The sequence below is a fragment of the Drosophila grimshawi genome, unplaced genomic scaffold, assembly GCF_018153295.1.
Source record: "Drosophila grimshawi isolate 15287-2541.00 unplaced genomic scaffold, ASM1815329v1 contig_545, whole genome shotgun sequence".
Taxonomy (NCBI): domain Eukaryota; kingdom Metazoa; phylum Arthropoda; class Insecta; order Diptera; family Drosophilidae; genus Drosophila; species Drosophila grimshawi.
Window position 1 is genome coordinate 746,015 of NW_025063357.1, and position 18,734 is coordinate 764,748.

At 37.7% G+C, this 18,734-nt stretch overlaps 1 protein-coding gene across 14 annotated transcripts in view; it reads left to right on the forward strand.

The window, feature by feature from the left end:
- The window catches only part of LOC6570006 (dystrophin), a 178,047-nt gene that overhangs the window by 155,188 nt on the left and 4,125 nt on the right, over nucleotides 1-18,734 (forward strand). For 13 of the 14 annotated variants that reach the window (XM_032741741.2, XM_032741742.2, XM_032741743.2 and 10 more), the window contains 3 exons: nucleotides 17,456-17,715; nucleotides 17,782-17,982; nucleotides 18,072-18,205. In XM_032741741.2, coding sequence (XP_032597632.1) covers nucleotides 17,456-17,715; nucleotides 17,782-17,982; nucleotides 18,072-18,205 — 595 coding nt within the window. Of the gene's footprint in view, nucleotides 1-11,824; nucleotides 13,039-17,455; nucleotides 17,716-17,781; nucleotides 17,983-18,071; nucleotides 18,206-18,734 lie in introns of all 14 variants that reach the window. The other variant, XM_032741749.2, reaches the window with a different exon arrangement.

Genomic DNA, 18,734 nt, shown 5'->3' on the forward strand with positions numbered 1-18,734 from the left:
AAATATTTTTTTACAGTAAAAGCACGCACCAATATTTATTTGAAGAATAATAATCCATCATCCATTTCTTCCATTGTAGAAAATTCTTTATCATCATTGCATATCCATGCATTTTTGTTTGTAAATTTTAAAGAAACATTTTATTATATTTGGTTTTAAGTCAGATTGTATTTTATTTTCGTGCCCGAAATTCAAATATTTGGACAGCTTTTGCATGCTTCGTATTTGATTTGGTCAACGATTTTACCTGAATTTCTGAAATTTCAAATCATTAATAAAAGTAAACAATTTTCTTTGAATTGCATACATATTTTTAAACCGCCACCACCCATAAAATATTTGAAACAGCTCCCCCTCGCGCCTTCCCCCACACAGTTCTGAATGGGTTGGCTTCTTCTGTGCTTTGGCAAAATTACTGCGCAATTTTCCGCAATTTAATTGTAAAATAAACATTTTAGATTATGGCCAGGTGCGTTTCGTTGGTTTTCAAATATTTGTTGTTGTGGTTTTCCATTGTTATAAGCAAGTGAGTAAGCAACGCCCTGATAAATTTATACTCAGAACTCGAATTGTAATTTTAAGTTTATCCTTAATATTGCCAAAATTTATATGACCAGCACCTGCACATGATAAAGTTTACACTCGATTTTAATGATTATTTCAATAAAAATGAATTGAACTAATAAAAAAATTGATATTTGGTCCCCACATTAAATAAACATGAATTCAGCCAAAGCTGTTAAGAATTTTTCACTAGAGACTTTTTAATCAGATAAGTACTTAAAATCTTTCGCAGTTTAACTGCAAATCCTTAAAATTTTATTTAATGGTTTAAAGACTAACTAATAGATAAGTGAGGTGCCTGCTTTGTTTATGTTTAGTTCCCGCAGTAGTAAAAATAATTTTACTTCAAATTGTGCCATTGATGAGATTTGTTTATGCCACAGAACTACCTGTGTTTTATTTTAAAACTACTCGATCCGAATTTGCCTTCGATTGTTTGTTTTTTTTACTTTACACACACGCCGAGAACTTTGGGCACTTTAGGTAATTAACATGAATTTTGGCCCTGAATATTGAATATTTGCCCTAGCCGGCAGCCGCAAGTGTCTGTCTAGAAGGCCACCAAACAGGCCATCGATAAGCGCAGCTCAAAAACAGCACACGAAAAACAGATAAAAATGGAGAAAATCAATAATCATTTAAAATTCAAATGGGCAAAGCATGAACCGGAAAATGTGCGAGTGCTGTAACCAAAACGCAAAACGGGCAAATGCAAATTGGAAAAACAGATAATGAAAATCCGAAGTGGGGCTCTGGGGTCGCGCCACGCTAATGAAATTAAAAATTGATGGTTTGGGGCCATAGGCACAAATATATGTGTGTAATACTATATATATATAGTATATATATATATATATATATATATATATATATATAAATGTATGTTTCTAGGCGAAAACAAATACAAGTCGAGCGCACAAAACAAATGTCATTTAATAAATTGGAAATGTGGGCGACTGGGCGCAACTTCGCTACCCTAAGTGTGGATTAGAATGAGAGCTGGGTGGGGGAAAGGGCCAGTGTATATTGTAAATGTGGAAAGTATGGTGTTTTGCCATGCCTGATTGATTTTGCGGCGTTGGCGGCGTCTGGGACTGGAGCTGAGGCTGACAGGCAGATACAAAAGCAGCCACAAGAAAGACAAACGCCGCCAGTTTGAGCGTCTTTGATGAAGTTGCCAAAGCGCCGATATGACGATAGTGACGTCGTTTTGTGGTCTCGTTGCTCAATCTTCCTGGTTGTTGCACCAAGCCGTTGACATCAATTAATTGTAAAAAGAAAAATTGACTATCAGCCAAGCAGGCATTCATGCAGGCAGTCAACCAGCCAAACATCTAGCCAGTCAGAGACTAAGATTCGAGCAAATTATTACTGGAAGCCACTCACATGGCGACTCTTACGCATTTGCAGACCCTGGATTGCAACTCGTGGGCGTTGACGCCAGCTCCAATCGGTTAGAATTGCTGCTGCAACATCTTCTCATCGTATTTTTCTTTCTTTCGCTTCATTAGCTCGCTCAATTTATTTCTCCTTTACACGGCAATTAATCAGATTACGTCGAAATGTGTCACTAGGTTAATGCAAATATATTACGCCTGCCAGTTGCACGTCTATTCCGAGTTCTTAGTTCCCATTCCTATTTATAGCCATCCTCAATCGTGTGGCAAACGGCATACGAAGTTTTTTAGTTAGCTGGTTGATTGGTTGGTTGGATAGTTTTAAAGATTTGCGTCTGTATTTGTTTAGCGCTGGAAATGCGCTTAACGCTGCTTAATTAGAGGACTGAAGCCAGAAACAATTTTAAGCTGATTTAGCGACTCTGTCGGAATTAAATGTTTTCTATTCCATTGCATGATTGATGTTCAATTTACTTACGTTTAATTTGAAAAAACAGCTGTACCAAAGATTTCAGCTCAAAGCTGCTTTGTTATCTTAATTTGCTAAAAATCTTAGCACTGTATATCGGTATATATATGTATATGGAAATTTCTTTAATTTTTTCCATCATTTATTTTAATGTATTATAATGCTACATAAATATTGGCTCTGACACATTTTACTGGTACACGTGTACTTTCTATTTATTGGCTTTCTCTAATTTGATTTTATTGAGTTTAACTCTATTTTTTTCTTACTTTGAAAATCTTGGAATGATTAATGTTTGCGACTATTCTTAGGCAAAGAAATCCTCTGTTGCTTCATGCAATGATCATATTTTCTAAATTTTTATTGCTGCAATATTATTTAATTATTTTACTCGATTAATTGTTCTACAACAAGTCTAGAGGCATTTAAAATTGAATGAAAATAAATATATTTGTAGTATATCAATAGCCAGCAACTTATCTTAATAATATATAATCCCTTTCAATCTCATGTCAAGTTGGTTAAGCTTCATATATCCATTTTGATCTACAAACTCCTCTAGCAATAATAACACTGACTTGCCTCACTTTCGCCTTGACTTCAATATAAAAATTGAAAACAGATCATCAGCATTAATGATAATAACAAATAACAGCTGGAAATCTGTCGTGCAAAGAATGTAATACTCATATTGTTGGCCTGCCTGTTCAATACTTGAGCATTCAACATAAAGCCATTAAGTGACACACCCGCAAAAAAAAAAAAAAACACAAAAGCGAAATAGATCTCGACATATTTATCAATTTTTACAAAGAAAATAACTGGCAGAAAGACCAGGGCTTGGTGCAAACATCTCTGTCTCTGTCTGCCTATATTTTGCTTCCTCTCTTTCTGGATAGTTGAGCTGGGTCTGGTTGTGTTTATTCATCCGCGGCAGCTTCAACTTGTTTTGGGCGCATTCGCTGCGGCTCAATGCAGGCAGAGGGCGGAAGTTGGTAAAAGAAAAAGAAAAAAAACGGAAATTGAGCCATAAAATATTGCGACTAAATTATTTTGCTGCAGCGCATTTAAAACTTTCAAATTGTTATGTCTGAATTTCAGGTGCTCAGCTGACGACATCTTTTGTTGTGCTTTATTTAGGCTTCTTTTGTTGCTGTTGTTGTTTACTGTTTACCGTTGAAACTGGCGCTGGCAGCAGTAGAATTCTGCTTATTTGCACGAGTTATAAAAGCACTTTTTATAACTCATTAAAATTATTATTGTTCTCTTTACCCACCACAACCAACACCGGAATTCTCTTCTGCTGCGTAGGTGGCAAACATTTAAAGGTTATTCTCTTAACGTTACTTTTCCGAGGAATGCCACCCACCACCCAAAATAACACTTCCACCCAACCCAGCCAGTTTACGATTCAGCATCTTAAATTTATGATGGCAAAATTTGTGTGAAATTTGTGGCAAAATTTTGCTAAATTTTTATGAGAACTTCCGCAGCTTATTTGGCTCAATGCGTAGGCATCTCCGGTTGAAAGGGATCTTTAAGATTGGCCTGTTAGTGTTATTAAAACTCAAAAAGTTTGCCATAGCCAATGTCAACTGATCAGACAGGCATCGAAGATATGAGTAAATTTTATGCAAAGGTTTTTCTGAGGAGGAGCAGGGGGAGGAAGAAGGAGGGGAGGTTGTTTGATATCTACCAAATGTAAAATTTAAATTTGCTAAATTAATATTGACAGAGAACTCCAATATAATTAACTAAGACCACACTTATTAAAAGCTATAAGAAATTGTTTACGTCAAGACTCCAATTCAATAAGTGGAGCTCATTTTAGTTATATCAGACTCACTCCACTCAGTAAGTAAGTTATGCCAAAGCCCTGATGCCCAGAGTGTGTTAGCTGTTAGTTGAACTTGTAATAGTTTGGCATAATTTATTCAGTACGGTTCCGCTTCTTAATTTATTTTGTTATCATACCATAGCGTATCTCATCATAAACATAAAACCATATATCCTTAAGTCATGATTATCGATCAATGTGCTTTCCATATATGTCAGCCTTCCAGCCTGTCAGCTGACAAGATTACCCAGCGATTGCTGTCACCAACACAAAAGCTTTTCTCAGGCGGCGAAATCGCCATTTTGCTGAAGTCGTTGCATTTAGCTGAAAGCCATTGAAAACACTTTATTAATGGCTTTATGGTTAGGTAGTTGCGGCTACAACGGCAAAGTTCTGCTTCCAGGTTATCGGTCGGAGCTATTGCGCCCTACTTGCAGTGATTTTCTTACACCCCTGCTGTCTACTGCACTTGCACTTCATTTTATCTATTATGCTCCACTTTCGTCATTGTCTGACGAAAATTAAGATTCAATGCCATAAACGTGTGTGGGTTCCACTCAGAACGCTGGCATCAATAGGGGGCCAAAATGGCAACCAGCTAGCCAGCCAGACTGGCAGCCAAACTATTGTCGTCCACAGCATCCAAGCATCCCATCATCCAAGCATCCGGGCAGCAGGTGTGTGCCATGAAAAGTTTTGCAGGCACTTTCATCTTGTTGCTGCTGGTGTTGGCAGCTGGCCACTCGGTTTAAGGGTGTAATAAAATGATTATAAAATAATTTTCGCAAACAAAAGAACATGTATTCGAGTGCTCACACGTAGTCGCTCTAAAGCCCCCCACCTAATCCTTTGCCCCATTCTGTGTTCAGCTGCCGCACTTGCTACGTGCCTCCATTCGATGTTTTTCAAAAACTTGGACAAAGGCCACACCACCGTCCAATACTTTTCTTGCAAAACCGATCAATCCACTTATACTTTTCTAATTGGATAGGTTAACTCAATATATTTAAATATATCGTTCACCAACAGCAGGTCAAGTTTTGAAATAAGTTTCGTCATCCTTATGCCGTTGGCTTCAAACTTTTTCATCATTTCTTTAGTTTTGTAATTGTAGTTTTTCTTCAATTTGGCATAAGCTATTCACAAATATAACTGATTGTTTATATGTAAATATATTTTCATTTGAAGCCGCTCACTAACTTTACCTAGCTATTCTACGCTCGATTAAAACATTTTACTATTGTCAAATATTTCACTCTCAGTGCCATAAAACATTTTCATTATTACTCATTATTAATCAAAAAGAGTTGTCATGAAAACACAAGAGAAATTACTTTCTGCGCTACACTGCGTTGGTTTATTTGTGCCCAATGCTGTGCGTTTTCTTATCATGTTTTTTTTAATGTATATTTTGAAACATGAATACTTTGGATTAATAAAATTAAAGTTTATGCAGATTCTATACAACCACTGTTCACGTTCTTCTATATCGCAAAAAGTTTTGATTAACTTGTTTGACTTCCGCTTTGAGTGATACAAAATTGATTAAATTGATTTAAGTGTTACTTAAAACGATAAGATAAGAATCGAACCAGACTCACATTCTTAAGCGAACGATTATTAAATAAATGACATGTAGTCTGTGCTTCATCACAACATTTTTGCTTATATATAACTCGTTTACCGGCTCATGTATGCCTATTTCCTCACTTCCTTCTAAAGTCGTAAATGAAAAAAGAATCTTTTATTAGCCGACGATATTTATAGACAGAACCAAAGACAAATAAAGTACAAATACGAAATCTTTTCTGTATAAATAATAGCAATTAATTGTCATAACAATGTCAATCCAACAAGCAATGAGCGTACAAAGAAACCTCCTGGTCCAGCCACACACAATGTTCCAGTAACTCCACCCACCTTGGGCCAGAGTCCACAGACCCACTTAAATCACAACTAGCAGTACTACATTTGTATTCTGGCCCGAGTGAGGTAATTCGAGCGAGCGACAGCAGAATCAAAAGCCTTGGCCGTTAGCGATGCAATAAACAAGTCTTAAGGTTCTCGACCATTGCAACAGTTTCTAATCCCCATATGTACATATACAAGCATATACATATATATATATATATATATATACAGATGTTCAATTTGTATGATGCGTAGCAGCAATTTGTGGCAAATTGCTGTCAGGCGGATACACAAAGTGCACCCTCCAGGCAACGCTGGTGGTGGGGGCAGAAGGGGTCTTGAGAAGCATATCGAGTTGCCTGGCAGCTGATGCAGCTCACATTTGCAACTTTATTTATCGTAGCAAAAACATCTTGTAAATTTTCCACGCTATTTTTGCCTCAAGATGCTGCCGCCTCGACTGTGGAAAATTCAACAATTGATTCCATTTGCCAATCCACCTACCCGAATCGTCTTGCGCCGCAGAACGTTGCCACACGAAATTTATATGAAAATTCGTTTAACCAAAAGCCTTTTAAAAGGCGTTGTAGACAAGGACACGCCCTCGCCTCTGGGGCCATCATCCTTGAATTCGAGAGAGACTCTCGGCACTGACCTCCTTCCTATTTTCGTATTCAGATTCCGATTCGGATCGGATTCGGTTTCGGATTCCCATTGCCATTTCTATTTCCATTTCCAATTTCGCACTATCCACTCTCAAGTCTCGGTTTCATGCCTCGGCTTGCTGCGATCATTTGTGTGTGATAAATTGTGCCACATCGCTTGCCACTTTTGACTTTCATTGCTGACCATAGTCAAAGCGCCCACCAAGCCATTTTTTTTTTGTTTTTTTTGTTTAGTTTTCTGTTTAGAAAAACTAGGTAACTCGGTAAATGCCTAGCTAGCTGCTGCCTGCCACTCAATCCTTATGCTGCTGCAACAAAAAGTCGCATTTTATACACGAAATACTATTTTCAACGCCAGTTTAAGTTGTGATTTTCTATGACGGCTGCTGCCCAAATTGATGTATAACAAGGGCGTGGCAAATGTCTTTATGGTTACCACTTGGTGCATGACGCATTCGAATTGGTATGAATGTTATGCCCCGCTCCGAAACCCTCTTAGCTTGAGGCATGATGCAGTAAACTACAAATGTGAGTTTTTTTCCAGATGCGAAACCAAATTTGTATTGTTGTGCCACTGAAATTCGACAGAGTCTTATGAGATTTGCCAGTTTGAGCGTATATATTTATTCCTTTCCAATTATTTTCAATTTTGTACATACATTTGAAATGGATTATTCACAGAATTACATTTTTGGAATATTTTATGCTGAGTGATATGAAGTTATCTGGTTAATATTATTATTAGTTACTTTCTGAGATGATATCGTAGATGCGGGAAGTTTACTGATGTAAATTTCATTCGTTATCGTTTGAAAAAAATCAAGTTCAACTGTCTGCTAAATCTGAATGCAAACAAATACTTGTTATCCAATGGCCTTGTATTCAGTGCTACACAACCATTAAAAAGAGAACAAAGCACATTTGAAACAAAAACAAAAACAAAATCGAAAACAAAACGCAACGCATGCTAATACGCCCACACATTTTCCGCTTTCCCATTGTTTGTATCACTCAGTGAGAAATGCATTTCGAATACGGTTTACGCACTACAACAACAACTACATGTACAATGGATCGCTCGGAGCTCAGAGTTGAAAAATGATGCATGGACGGGCACAGAGAGTAGCTTTAAACTCGTTTAGATGTTGGGAGAAATAGGATGGGGAAGGGCGTAGAACTTATCTGGCAGTTTTGAAAGCAAATGCGAAACAGAGCGCAACAAGCCGATAGGCGGCCGACAAAGCCCAAATTGAGGGGACCAAGTGAGAGCCGTGACACATTATGCACTTTTGCTGTTTTTTATTATTTCTCTTTCCATTGAATCACAATAAAGTGAATAAAACTGACGAAAATTTCCGGATGCATATTGGTTTTATGTTAATATAATAATCCGCAAAGGCAACGTGTGCAATGTTTCTCCCGACGACAGTTCTGTTTTACATTGAATTGTTTTCTTTTCTCTTCTTATTTTTGGAATTAATTTCAAAGTTGAATGCACTACGCAAAGTCATTGGCTTGACGAGTCCGCATTCTGTGGCTTGGCAATTACTCAAAACAATTACCAAAATTTATTACGCACTGATTGATTAAAAATGCTAGCAGCACAACTGAGATTTTTCATTGACTTCTGTGCCTCAATCAATTCGCGATTATCCAAAGCACGTGCCGCGTTTCTTATCAAAAACTGCTCCTGATAAAATCACTGTTGCTTTGGCTTGGCCAAAAGTCGGTGTCAATTGTATTCGTGGGTTTATGATTTAAATGCACAATTTTCGTTACATTTTGATTGCGGTCAATGAATCAGCATTTCTATTACCGCAGCGCAATAACTTTGACTTTCCACGCTTGAATTATTGCTTGTATTCTTGTCACGGTTGTTGATCTCTCTCTCTCCATGTCCGTCTACATCGCTCAGTTTCAAGCTTTGTGTCTGCCGTTTGTTGGACCATCGAAAATCTGAAAAAAACACCTCGAGATCGTGACGAGTTATCGATGTGACCGCAGGCTTTCTATTCGCATTGTCTTCGGCCCAGAGGCCAAGCATTGGCCACTTAATTAGTTTTGGAAATCGTTGTTGATAAACAACAAAAATGGTTCTTCAATGGGGCGCAGGTAAACGGATTTAGCATTCGGTTGTTTCTTGCCTGTGGTTTTACATAAATAACCAAATTCGTGTGATTAATATGTTGTATGGTTGTTGGAGTTGTTTGATTTCTTGTCTACAATTCGCCATTAAAATCTTTGGCTCCATCGCATGTGCCGCGCATTTTGTATTAGTCGAGTTGAAAGTGAAATTGTTTATTGTTAATACACCACAATAGCTACTGAATATATCAAAGATAACATCTTGTTAATGTGCTGCGAATCGCAAAACAATTTGACAGTTCGACAGGAATGCAAACGAAAAATAAACTTTAAGAATGTCGTATAAATCTCCTACAATTTGCTCATTAATTGCGAACATTATTCTCTTTTGTTTTATATCAAATTTAAATTGAATTATTCACTTTAAATTTTATATCATTTAATTTGAAAGTTCAATTGTAATTTTTATTTTTGAAGCCTATTTTGAAAATGCTACTGTCTTTCAATCATATTATATTTTCTTTTAAGCTTTAATTTTTTATTATTTTTAATTATTCAATTTAAATGATGTATTTTAAAATTTTTCGAGTTTAATTGATTGAATTAATCACTTGTAATTTTATAACATTTAATTTGTAACTTTAATTTCGACTTCAAATTTTTAAATTTGTAAAGATTTTTACAAATTGTGAAGTATTTAAAATCCAAATTGAAGTAAATAATTAATTTTTCATAATGATATCATATCATCAATCAGTTATAGTTGGTTCTTATTTACAATTCTGCACTATTTGCACTCCACACTCAGAGTTGAAGATATTTCGTGTCACAAGTGAACCTAGTCATTTTACCCATAAATACTTTCATACGATTGTTTGGTGCTATTCAATTACACAATTTACAAATGCGACTGAAATCCATTCCATTTCCCATGCCTCGCAGCGATTCGTGAGCACTTTTTTGTTGTTGTCTACTTTTAGCTGTTGCTGCAAAAAAGTATTTGCATATCAAAAGCAATGACCAACAACAGCAACAAAACATTCCAATATTCATCCCGGCATTTATCCAAACATCAATGCGGCATTCTGTCAAACTTGCACATGGATTGCATATGCAAGGCCACGTCCCAGAGCAGATACCATATGCATACTTTATAATTTAGAAGACAACAGAGCCACAAGCTGAAAAGGGATAAAGAGATAGACAGAAAAAGAGAGAGAGAGAGAGCGAAAGAAAGAGAGAGAGAGAGAGAGAAAGAGAGAGAGAGATAGAGAGTAAAAGTCAAATTCATTTGGATTTTCCTCATGTTCGTCAGAGTGCATCAATCAAATTTGAAATGCATTTTCTACGTAAATAATTTGTATGGCATTCAAGAATAAAAACAACAAATTAATAATAGTTACAAATTTTTTGTTTGTTGCACACGCGTTCCGTTTGTGCCACACAAAAACATGCTGTTGCACATAGATTGCAATCAAGAAAATGTGTGTGCAAAAATGTAAAATGCGTGTGGCACATTTTCAATTAGCTGCAAAGCGCATGTGAGTGTCTTTCGGTTTTCAGTTGAAAACTGTGGAGACTCTGCGTAAGCAACTTTAATTTATGCATTTCCCAAACAAACAACAACAGATTGGTACAACAGTGGTTGGCCAAGGGGCGAAGGAGGGGGAAGAGGGTGCATGTTTGCCCAACTAATTAGACACTTGTCATTCGTCGTAATGTTGTAATAAATACCGTTACAATGTCATTACCAGCATTACTTGACGGTATTCCAGTATTTTTGTTCCTCCTCTTTGTTTAAGAACTTCTCTTAACAGTCAATGGGTCGGTTGAAGAGGGTTGGGAGGGTAACGTCTGGCCTGTCTGTCATTGGCTTGTTAGCTTTCTTGTCTGTCGTGAACTCGCTCCACAACGAACAAGCCCCTTCAAACCCCCCTCGACGAACCGCTCCTGACTTTGTTTAAAACTTTGTTTTGCTTTACGGCTTAGAATTTTAATGAGCTTTCGTCTACTGCGCTTTTTGTCACTTCATTCTGAAATATCATCTTTTTTCATCATCATGCTGTTCACAATCCACGTTCTTCGTGCATAGATATTGTCGTAATTTTTTGTGGGGTCATTGCTTAGTTATAAGTATTAACTACTTGACACTTTTGACTTTCAGCATTAAGTTAAGTTTGCCATAAGGTGGTGTGTTCTTTGCTTGTTTGTCTTTTTTTTAAAGATTTTTTGAAACCCTTGAAATTATGGAATGATTTGGCCTTGTAGAAGCGAACTTGTATGACTTAATTAATCCCTGCATTAATTGTGTGAAACCCAAAATCTTTAACTTCGATTCCACTTTACTCACACAATTCATTTCACGCTTGCTTGAAACAAGTGTAACTTTTCTTTTTCATTCTTGGTGGTGTTCCACTAACCTTTGTCACCTTTTCTGTTGGCTTCCACCAACAACATCCTCTGCTCCCCCCCACCCACCCTCTCATTTACTCATTTCTGGCAAACTCATTGTCAGATATGTACGTCGGAAATGGAGACAGCAACAACATTTTAACTTGATGTCTGTAACATTGAAGAGCCTATCTATGGGCAAATATTGCCCAACATAATTTACACACGCCCAGCAATTGTGCAAACAAAATGCAGCCGACGACCTTTTGCTCGACTCTACAAACACCACAAACACTAACAACAACAACAAAAACAACAACAACAACAAAAACAACAACAAAATCCAGTAACAACAACGTGTTTATTAAACATTCCAAGATGTCTGGATAATTAACGCTAGGCAATGTTTACAGCCCTGAGAAATTTCGGCGTAATTGAGTGGCTTATTTGCACCGTCGATTAATTTCCACAAACATGGATGTGTTCTCTTTATGTGTATTTGTAGTTGTTTGACCATTTGCCTAATGCCCGTTGCTATATTGATCCAGCAAGCTAACTAATAATAAAAAAAAAACCAAAAGAAAAAATAATCCTGTCTAACCGGTATATAAAAATAGAAACGTTCATTACGCAAGAATGTGCCCTAAAACGATGCAGCAAAGTGCCTAAGAAAAACATCAACAACAACAAAACCTGAAATCGGCATAGTAGTAGTAAAAAGATTAATTAAACCAAGCAGTAGCAACAACAAAAACAACAATATCAACAACAACTGCAACAGCATCAACACCAGCATCAACAACTCCGATGCGACTCTTTGCTGCAACAACGCCGGCAGCGACAATGTCGCACAGCTCCAGCTCCGATGAGGCTGGCGAAATTATAAAGAATGCGCACATTGAGGCCGGCAGAAGGCAGCGACGACACTCGCCAGGATGCACGGCTGCAGCTGGGCCGGATGAGGGAGGTGCCGGAGCTGGTGGTGCAACGATCTACAGCAACCACAGCAAGTCAAGGTCATTGGAACGCTATTCGGGTGCGCCATCCCAGCAGCAACAGAAGCAGCAGCAACAGGCACTGCCGCCCTATGCCACTCCCACGAGCAGCACACGACGCCGTCTGCTTTCGCCGTTTCGCTCGATGAAGCGTCGCAGTCGCAGCAGCAGCAGCAGCGGCGACTCTCAAGCCTACAATCATCACGCGGTAGTGGTTGCCAATGCAGCGGCTGCTGCGCCGAGTGCTGCCAATGCTGCTGCGACTGCTGCGACTGCTGCCAAGGCCAGTTCTCAGAGCGGCGACAGTGGCACGGGTGGCACCGAGCTGGAGCACGAGCTGGAGCTCGAGTTAGAGTTGGATCACGATGAGGAGGAACACGATGAGAGCAGTCAACTGAGTCTCAGCTACTCCCAGCTCAGCAGCAGTGGCTGCGATGAGGCCGATGCCGATGATGAGGCAGCAACAACAGCAACTGGAACAACAGCAGCAGCAACAACACATGCATCGCATTCGCTAAATGTTGATGTTGCACTGCAACATGTTGTGGACGAGCGCCGACGACGCAACATGTTGTCGCTGTACTCATCCTCGTCGGAGGAGCAGCTGCACTGCCGCATCGGTGACATCACCCTCATGGACGACACCTACTCGAACTGCGATCCACAGAACGATGCGGAACGCATGTTTCTTCAAATTGTTGGCATGTTGCGTGATGAAAATGAGGTTTGTTTCTTGGCTAAACAGCTCGTTGTACTTTACTGAACATATGTATATATGCAAAAGATGCATAAGTAGTTGCTTCATTTTCCAGAATGGCATATTTAAGCTATACGATTTTAATTAAACACAGTCTTTGGTCTCCTACGCTTTCGCTTGACTGCATATAAAATCTTGATTAAAATTCAGCCACTTCTCCCCAATAAGGGTTGTCCGTAGCTCACATATCTATATATATGAACATTTCGCTGGCAACTGTAAATGTAACTGCAATTCCGACTGCAGTTTTTCCAGCGATGAAATTGAACGATTTTAAGCGGCGCAATTTCATTTATAATCTCAATTAATTAAACATCCGATTTATGGACTCATTACTTACAAAAGTCCTAACGAAAGCAAATTGAAAGCTTTCCATTTAGGGGGGGCAATCACCTTTAAAATATTTTCCCCTAACATGAAAATATTTTATATAAGATCATAATTAATACTTTTAAAAAATTATTATAAATAAATACTGTCCTCTAGTTTAATTTAAGATATTTTCACACATCTGAGTCTTAATGTATTTGTGGTATTTAATTTGTATATCTCAAATATGTCTGATTGGTAAATAACTGAAACAACTGAAGTCTTACATTAGAACATTATTTTCTCAACATTATTTTGTAATGTACATATTTTTGACATGAATGAAGATGGATTATTTGAACAATGATTATGTTGAAATTATCTGTGAGCTCGTTTAATCAACAATTTTTTCTTACCACTCAATATGTCAATTAAGGCTTAGTGCTGGCATTAAAACAGATTTCCGATAAATCAAACTGACAATGGAAGTAAATTTGATATGATTCCGGCTGGTCAATTGCTAAGCCATTTGACATGCCAAACGACAGCAGACGCCATAAAATGCACTCAGTGGGAGCAAGTAAAGGCATTTTTAATAAGAAAGCGACCAGTGGATGCCCTGAGGTGCTCAACTCACCAGGTCGCCAACGTGCTGAGATGCCATAGAAAGTATGACGACAGTTTTAGTTTTGCTCTTTTAGTTGGCCAGCGGTCGGAATGATATGGGAGCCGCCGCATTAGCTTCTGCGATGCCTGGCAAGTGCCACGTAATAACTTGCACCGTGTTGCACATTTTTTTTAGTTTTATTTTTGTACGGAGGATAGAGAGGGAAACGAAAGCAGGCATATTGCTTTGCAAGGATTCGCAGCACATTATCACGCATCTTTCAGGCTTTGACTTTGGCTTTGGCAGTGGCTTTGTTCCCGTTGATTAAAACTGCACAAACTTTTTCTGACATACTTGGGCTTTCAGAGGGCATTGCCCTCCTATCGTACTGTGTAGTTCTTCTAATGACTTTTATATCAAACGGTTTCTTGCTATTGTTGCGGCAACGTTGCCTTGTTGCCTCTAATTAGTGCTGTTGCAAGCAGACGGGGGCGGGGCAGGACAGGGCAAGGCGAAACTGGGCGCGCCACGCTGCATATTTATTGCAAACATCAAATTATTGATTGCAGCTTCAAACCATTTGCGGCGACAAGTGAAGCCTCAGTATCGTAATTTTCCTCTATTGTTTGTGCCCCCTTTTGCTAATTAAACAGCAATACAAAGTGGTTTCCCCCACTTGTTGTTCTTGTTGCGGTTGATTGTGGCAAAAGGAAGCGCAGTAAATTGTAACTTCAATTATGCTTGCCCCTAATTAGCAAGTGAGCAAAACTTTTCATGACAAATCAGATTGCTTCAGAAAGCAGACTACACTTAATTCTAGAAAACAATTTCATAATAATAATATTAGGAATAATGTAAACCTTAATGCCTACGTAAAACCACAAAATGAATGAATAATTGCTTTAAATAATAAACCAACTCGATATTTAAAAAGCCACACAAATTTTAAATGAGAATGAGAGTGAAGTCATTTTCCATTATCATCAAAGATAATTTGCAATAACTGATTAACTTTTTATATTAAAGTTGTATATAAATTAAACCCCCCAAAATGTGCATTCATATTTTAGTTGAATCTAAAATGCGTTTTCTATAAAAAAAAAAACATTTGAAAATATTAAGTTCTCTAATTAAGTTTCAAACAATCACAACAAATTCATAAAGAGTGTGGTACAAAACTAAAATGCAAGTAGGAGTTAAATGGCAAACAGAGCCAGGCCCATTGTCCACAAATCCTTTCAATGAACTCCTTTCGGCTCCAGCACATGTACATTGGCCATGCATGCATTATGGAACATAAACTTGCCCCTGGCAGCCAGCAGAAGCTACAAAGTTCAATATAATAAACACAAACTTCAAGAAAACAGAATTACGCATTTGTATGTGTGTACATAAAGGAGGACAAAAAGACGATAGCTAGAAAGCAGCACGAAGATAACCAAATTAAATAATAAAGTAAATGGAGAACGGAATGGAGCAGGAGTTGCTTTCCACGCACGGTGTGGTAGCCTAGCATCCTGCTGAATGCATGGTGCACTGCGGCAAAGTTGAAAGTTAAAAGCTGTGCACAGGTAAATGCGTTTTGCTTGTTGCATGCATTTGCATGCAAAATGGCTGGAAAAGAAAGTTTGTGTTGCAAACTCCAAGGGGACGACAGCAGCTCCGCCAAATGGTCTGCCAAAGTGAAATTGAAAAGCGAAAATGATGAAAATGTGCAAAATGAAACGTGTGCCATGCTGTAATAAATGCTCCCACCTCAGCTCCCCGATGCTAGCATCCACTTACAAAGCGTTCCAATTGGCAGCCCCGCATCCTCAGCCCCCTGTGCAAAAAAATTAAAGTGTTCTTTATTGCTAATGAAGAGCATGCACACAAAGGAGTTTGCGGAGGAGAAAACATGCCTTTGATTTACTTATGCATGCCCAACTTCAAATTGCAGCTCGCTTAATACACAGCCACAACAATGCCCGGCCATAAACACATTACTCTATTATTGCAGCAACAATGCGAGCAATGTGGCGTATGAGTAATATACTCATCACCGCTAAACGGCTACCTCGACTGCTTGACTTTGCTTCTCGAGATAATTAAACAAGTCAGCCGAAAAGTAGGCAGCAAATATTTTGGGACAATGGATAAGACAAGCCGAACGCAATGTATATAAAGATTCACAGATGCATGTATGTGTGTATGTGTGTGTGTCTATGTAAATAATATGCAACTACCCTTAACTGGTGTTAGTAAATTATATTTTATCCCTTCTAATGCAGCTATGTGCATATAAACTAACTTTGAAAAGAAGAGCCAGCTCCAGACCAATACTTTTTAAATGGGCTTGCTAAATATACATGCACACCTACATAGATTTCCTCGGAGTACACTTTATTTAATTTAAGCACTAATGCATAATAAATAGCATGTAAAATATTTTAAAATGCAAAACAAGATAAACAAGAGTCTGTTTGATCTACGGCAACCTAATACTAATTGCTTAAGTGCAAATATTTTGAGGCCAAGCTAAAAATATTCCGGAATAAATATTAAACATACACATTAATATAGAAAGAATCAAAAATGTGAATTTTATTTAAACAAATATTGAATAAATACAAAATACTAAATTCGACAATGCTCGACAAGGAAATACCAGTGACCCAGCAATTATATGGATTAAATCGTTTAAAGTGCAGTACCTAGTTATATTGTCCAATTTTCCTTTAAATTGTTTTGTAGACTGTTCAAGTGCAACTGTACTTATTTGTATATTTATATATATATTTTTTTTTTGTGTAGAAAGTTGTGAAGAGTCAAAATAAATGTTTTTGTTGGAACTTCTTTTTACATTTGGTCGAAATCCTTGCCCTTGCCCTTTTAAAACAAATTTAGATTACATATACTCCCCCAATTATCAAATGTCCAATTCAGCTTAAGTACTTCTGAGATGTTCGCCAACAATTTTAAGACTCGATGCCAATTACAAGGGTTTTACTTAAAGGTGTTATTTTAGAATGGACTTCGGAAAGTAGTTTCTGGGCAATATCATTTGTTGTTTTGAGATACATTATTTTAATTCAGAGTAACGTTTCGCCTTTCAGCAATACAATGTTTTTCCAATTCCATTAAATCCCCATCAAATTTTCGTTTTTTGTATATTATGCTTTTTGAGGTACATAAAAAATATATTTTTAATATTATGTCTTTTTATGCCATTTGAGATAGATTTGTTTATCGATTTTGTAGAGTCGTGGGGTATTATCAATAAAATAATAGTTTCTAAATTTAAGACGCAAGGGCATTCAACGGAACAAAATGGGTATATTTCAAATTTAATATTAATGCACGACCATTTTACGACGCAGCAATGCTATTATTATTTACTATATGAAACTTTTATATGACTTTCGTAAGCAAAATAACACAAATTTATAAACATTACTAACTTCGATATTTAAATCTTATTTCTTGCAGAAAATGCGCCAATTCCAGAAGGTCCTAGAGGATTTGAGCTCCCGTGTCGCCCTGGCTGAGCAAACAAAGAATGCCTGGCAGACGCCCACATCTGTGGATGAGGCAAATGAACAGATGCAGCAGCTGCAGCGCCTCCGTGATAAGATGACAACAGCAAGTGCATTACTGGATGATTGCAACGAGCAGCAATCCTTCTTCACCGCCAATCAGGTGCTGGTGCCGACGCCATGTTTATCCAAACTAGAGGATTTGAATACACGGTAAGTGTATATTGCGAAATTTTCGCTTCGATTACTTTATTTTTTTGATTGCTTTATTTGTCACAGCATGAAATTGCTGCAAATTGCGATGGACGAGCGTCAAAAGGTTTTGTGCCAGGCAGGCGCAAATCATACACACGAGAACGGCGACGAAGGTCGCAACACATCGAACAGTGGCACCATTGGGCCATTACCTAATTTGGGGCAAAGTGTTAAGCCGCCTTGGGAACGTGCCACAACCGCCGCCAATGTGCCTTACTACATCGAGTAAGTATCAACACCTTAGTCCCACAGCTTCTATTTAAACGGCGGCCAATTAAAACTGAACCAAACTCATCCAAATCTCCATAATGCAGCCACGAACGCGAGACCACACACTGGGACCACCCGGAGATGATTGAACTGATGAAGGGGCTGGCTGACCTTAATGAGATTCGTTTCTCAGCATATCGCACGGCCATGAAGCTGCGAGCCGTCCAAACCCGACTGGGTAAGTACCTGATTGCAGGCAGTGATATTACGTACAGGTCATAAATTAATTTGCTGTAATGGGGTGTGCAAATTTAATTTACCCTTTGAAGCTTAAAAAAGTTATTCAAAGTAACTCAAACATTATATGAAAGATACGCGGCCACATAACTATTTTACTTTTTAAAAATGAAAATAAATTTGGGTTTCATATGTGATTATAATTCAAAATAATATCTAATTCCTGACCCTTATTTTCTATGAACAAATAATAAAATATTAAGGCTTAAGTGTTTAAAAAAAGGTAACAACAACAATTGAATATTTACTTTAAAATCAGTTTAATTTCATTTTAAAATACAAAGATATGTATGTTTATCTTATTTATTATTGATGTCTCTTTGGATGCACCCAAAGCTGTCAGAGTATTTTCCATCGGACATAGTGAATTGATTTCACCAGCAATCAAATTGTTTTCATGTTTTGACTGTTAATAAAATATCTGGAAAATTACTAAAGAGTTCAATGAAATTATTTTTGTATTTTAAATT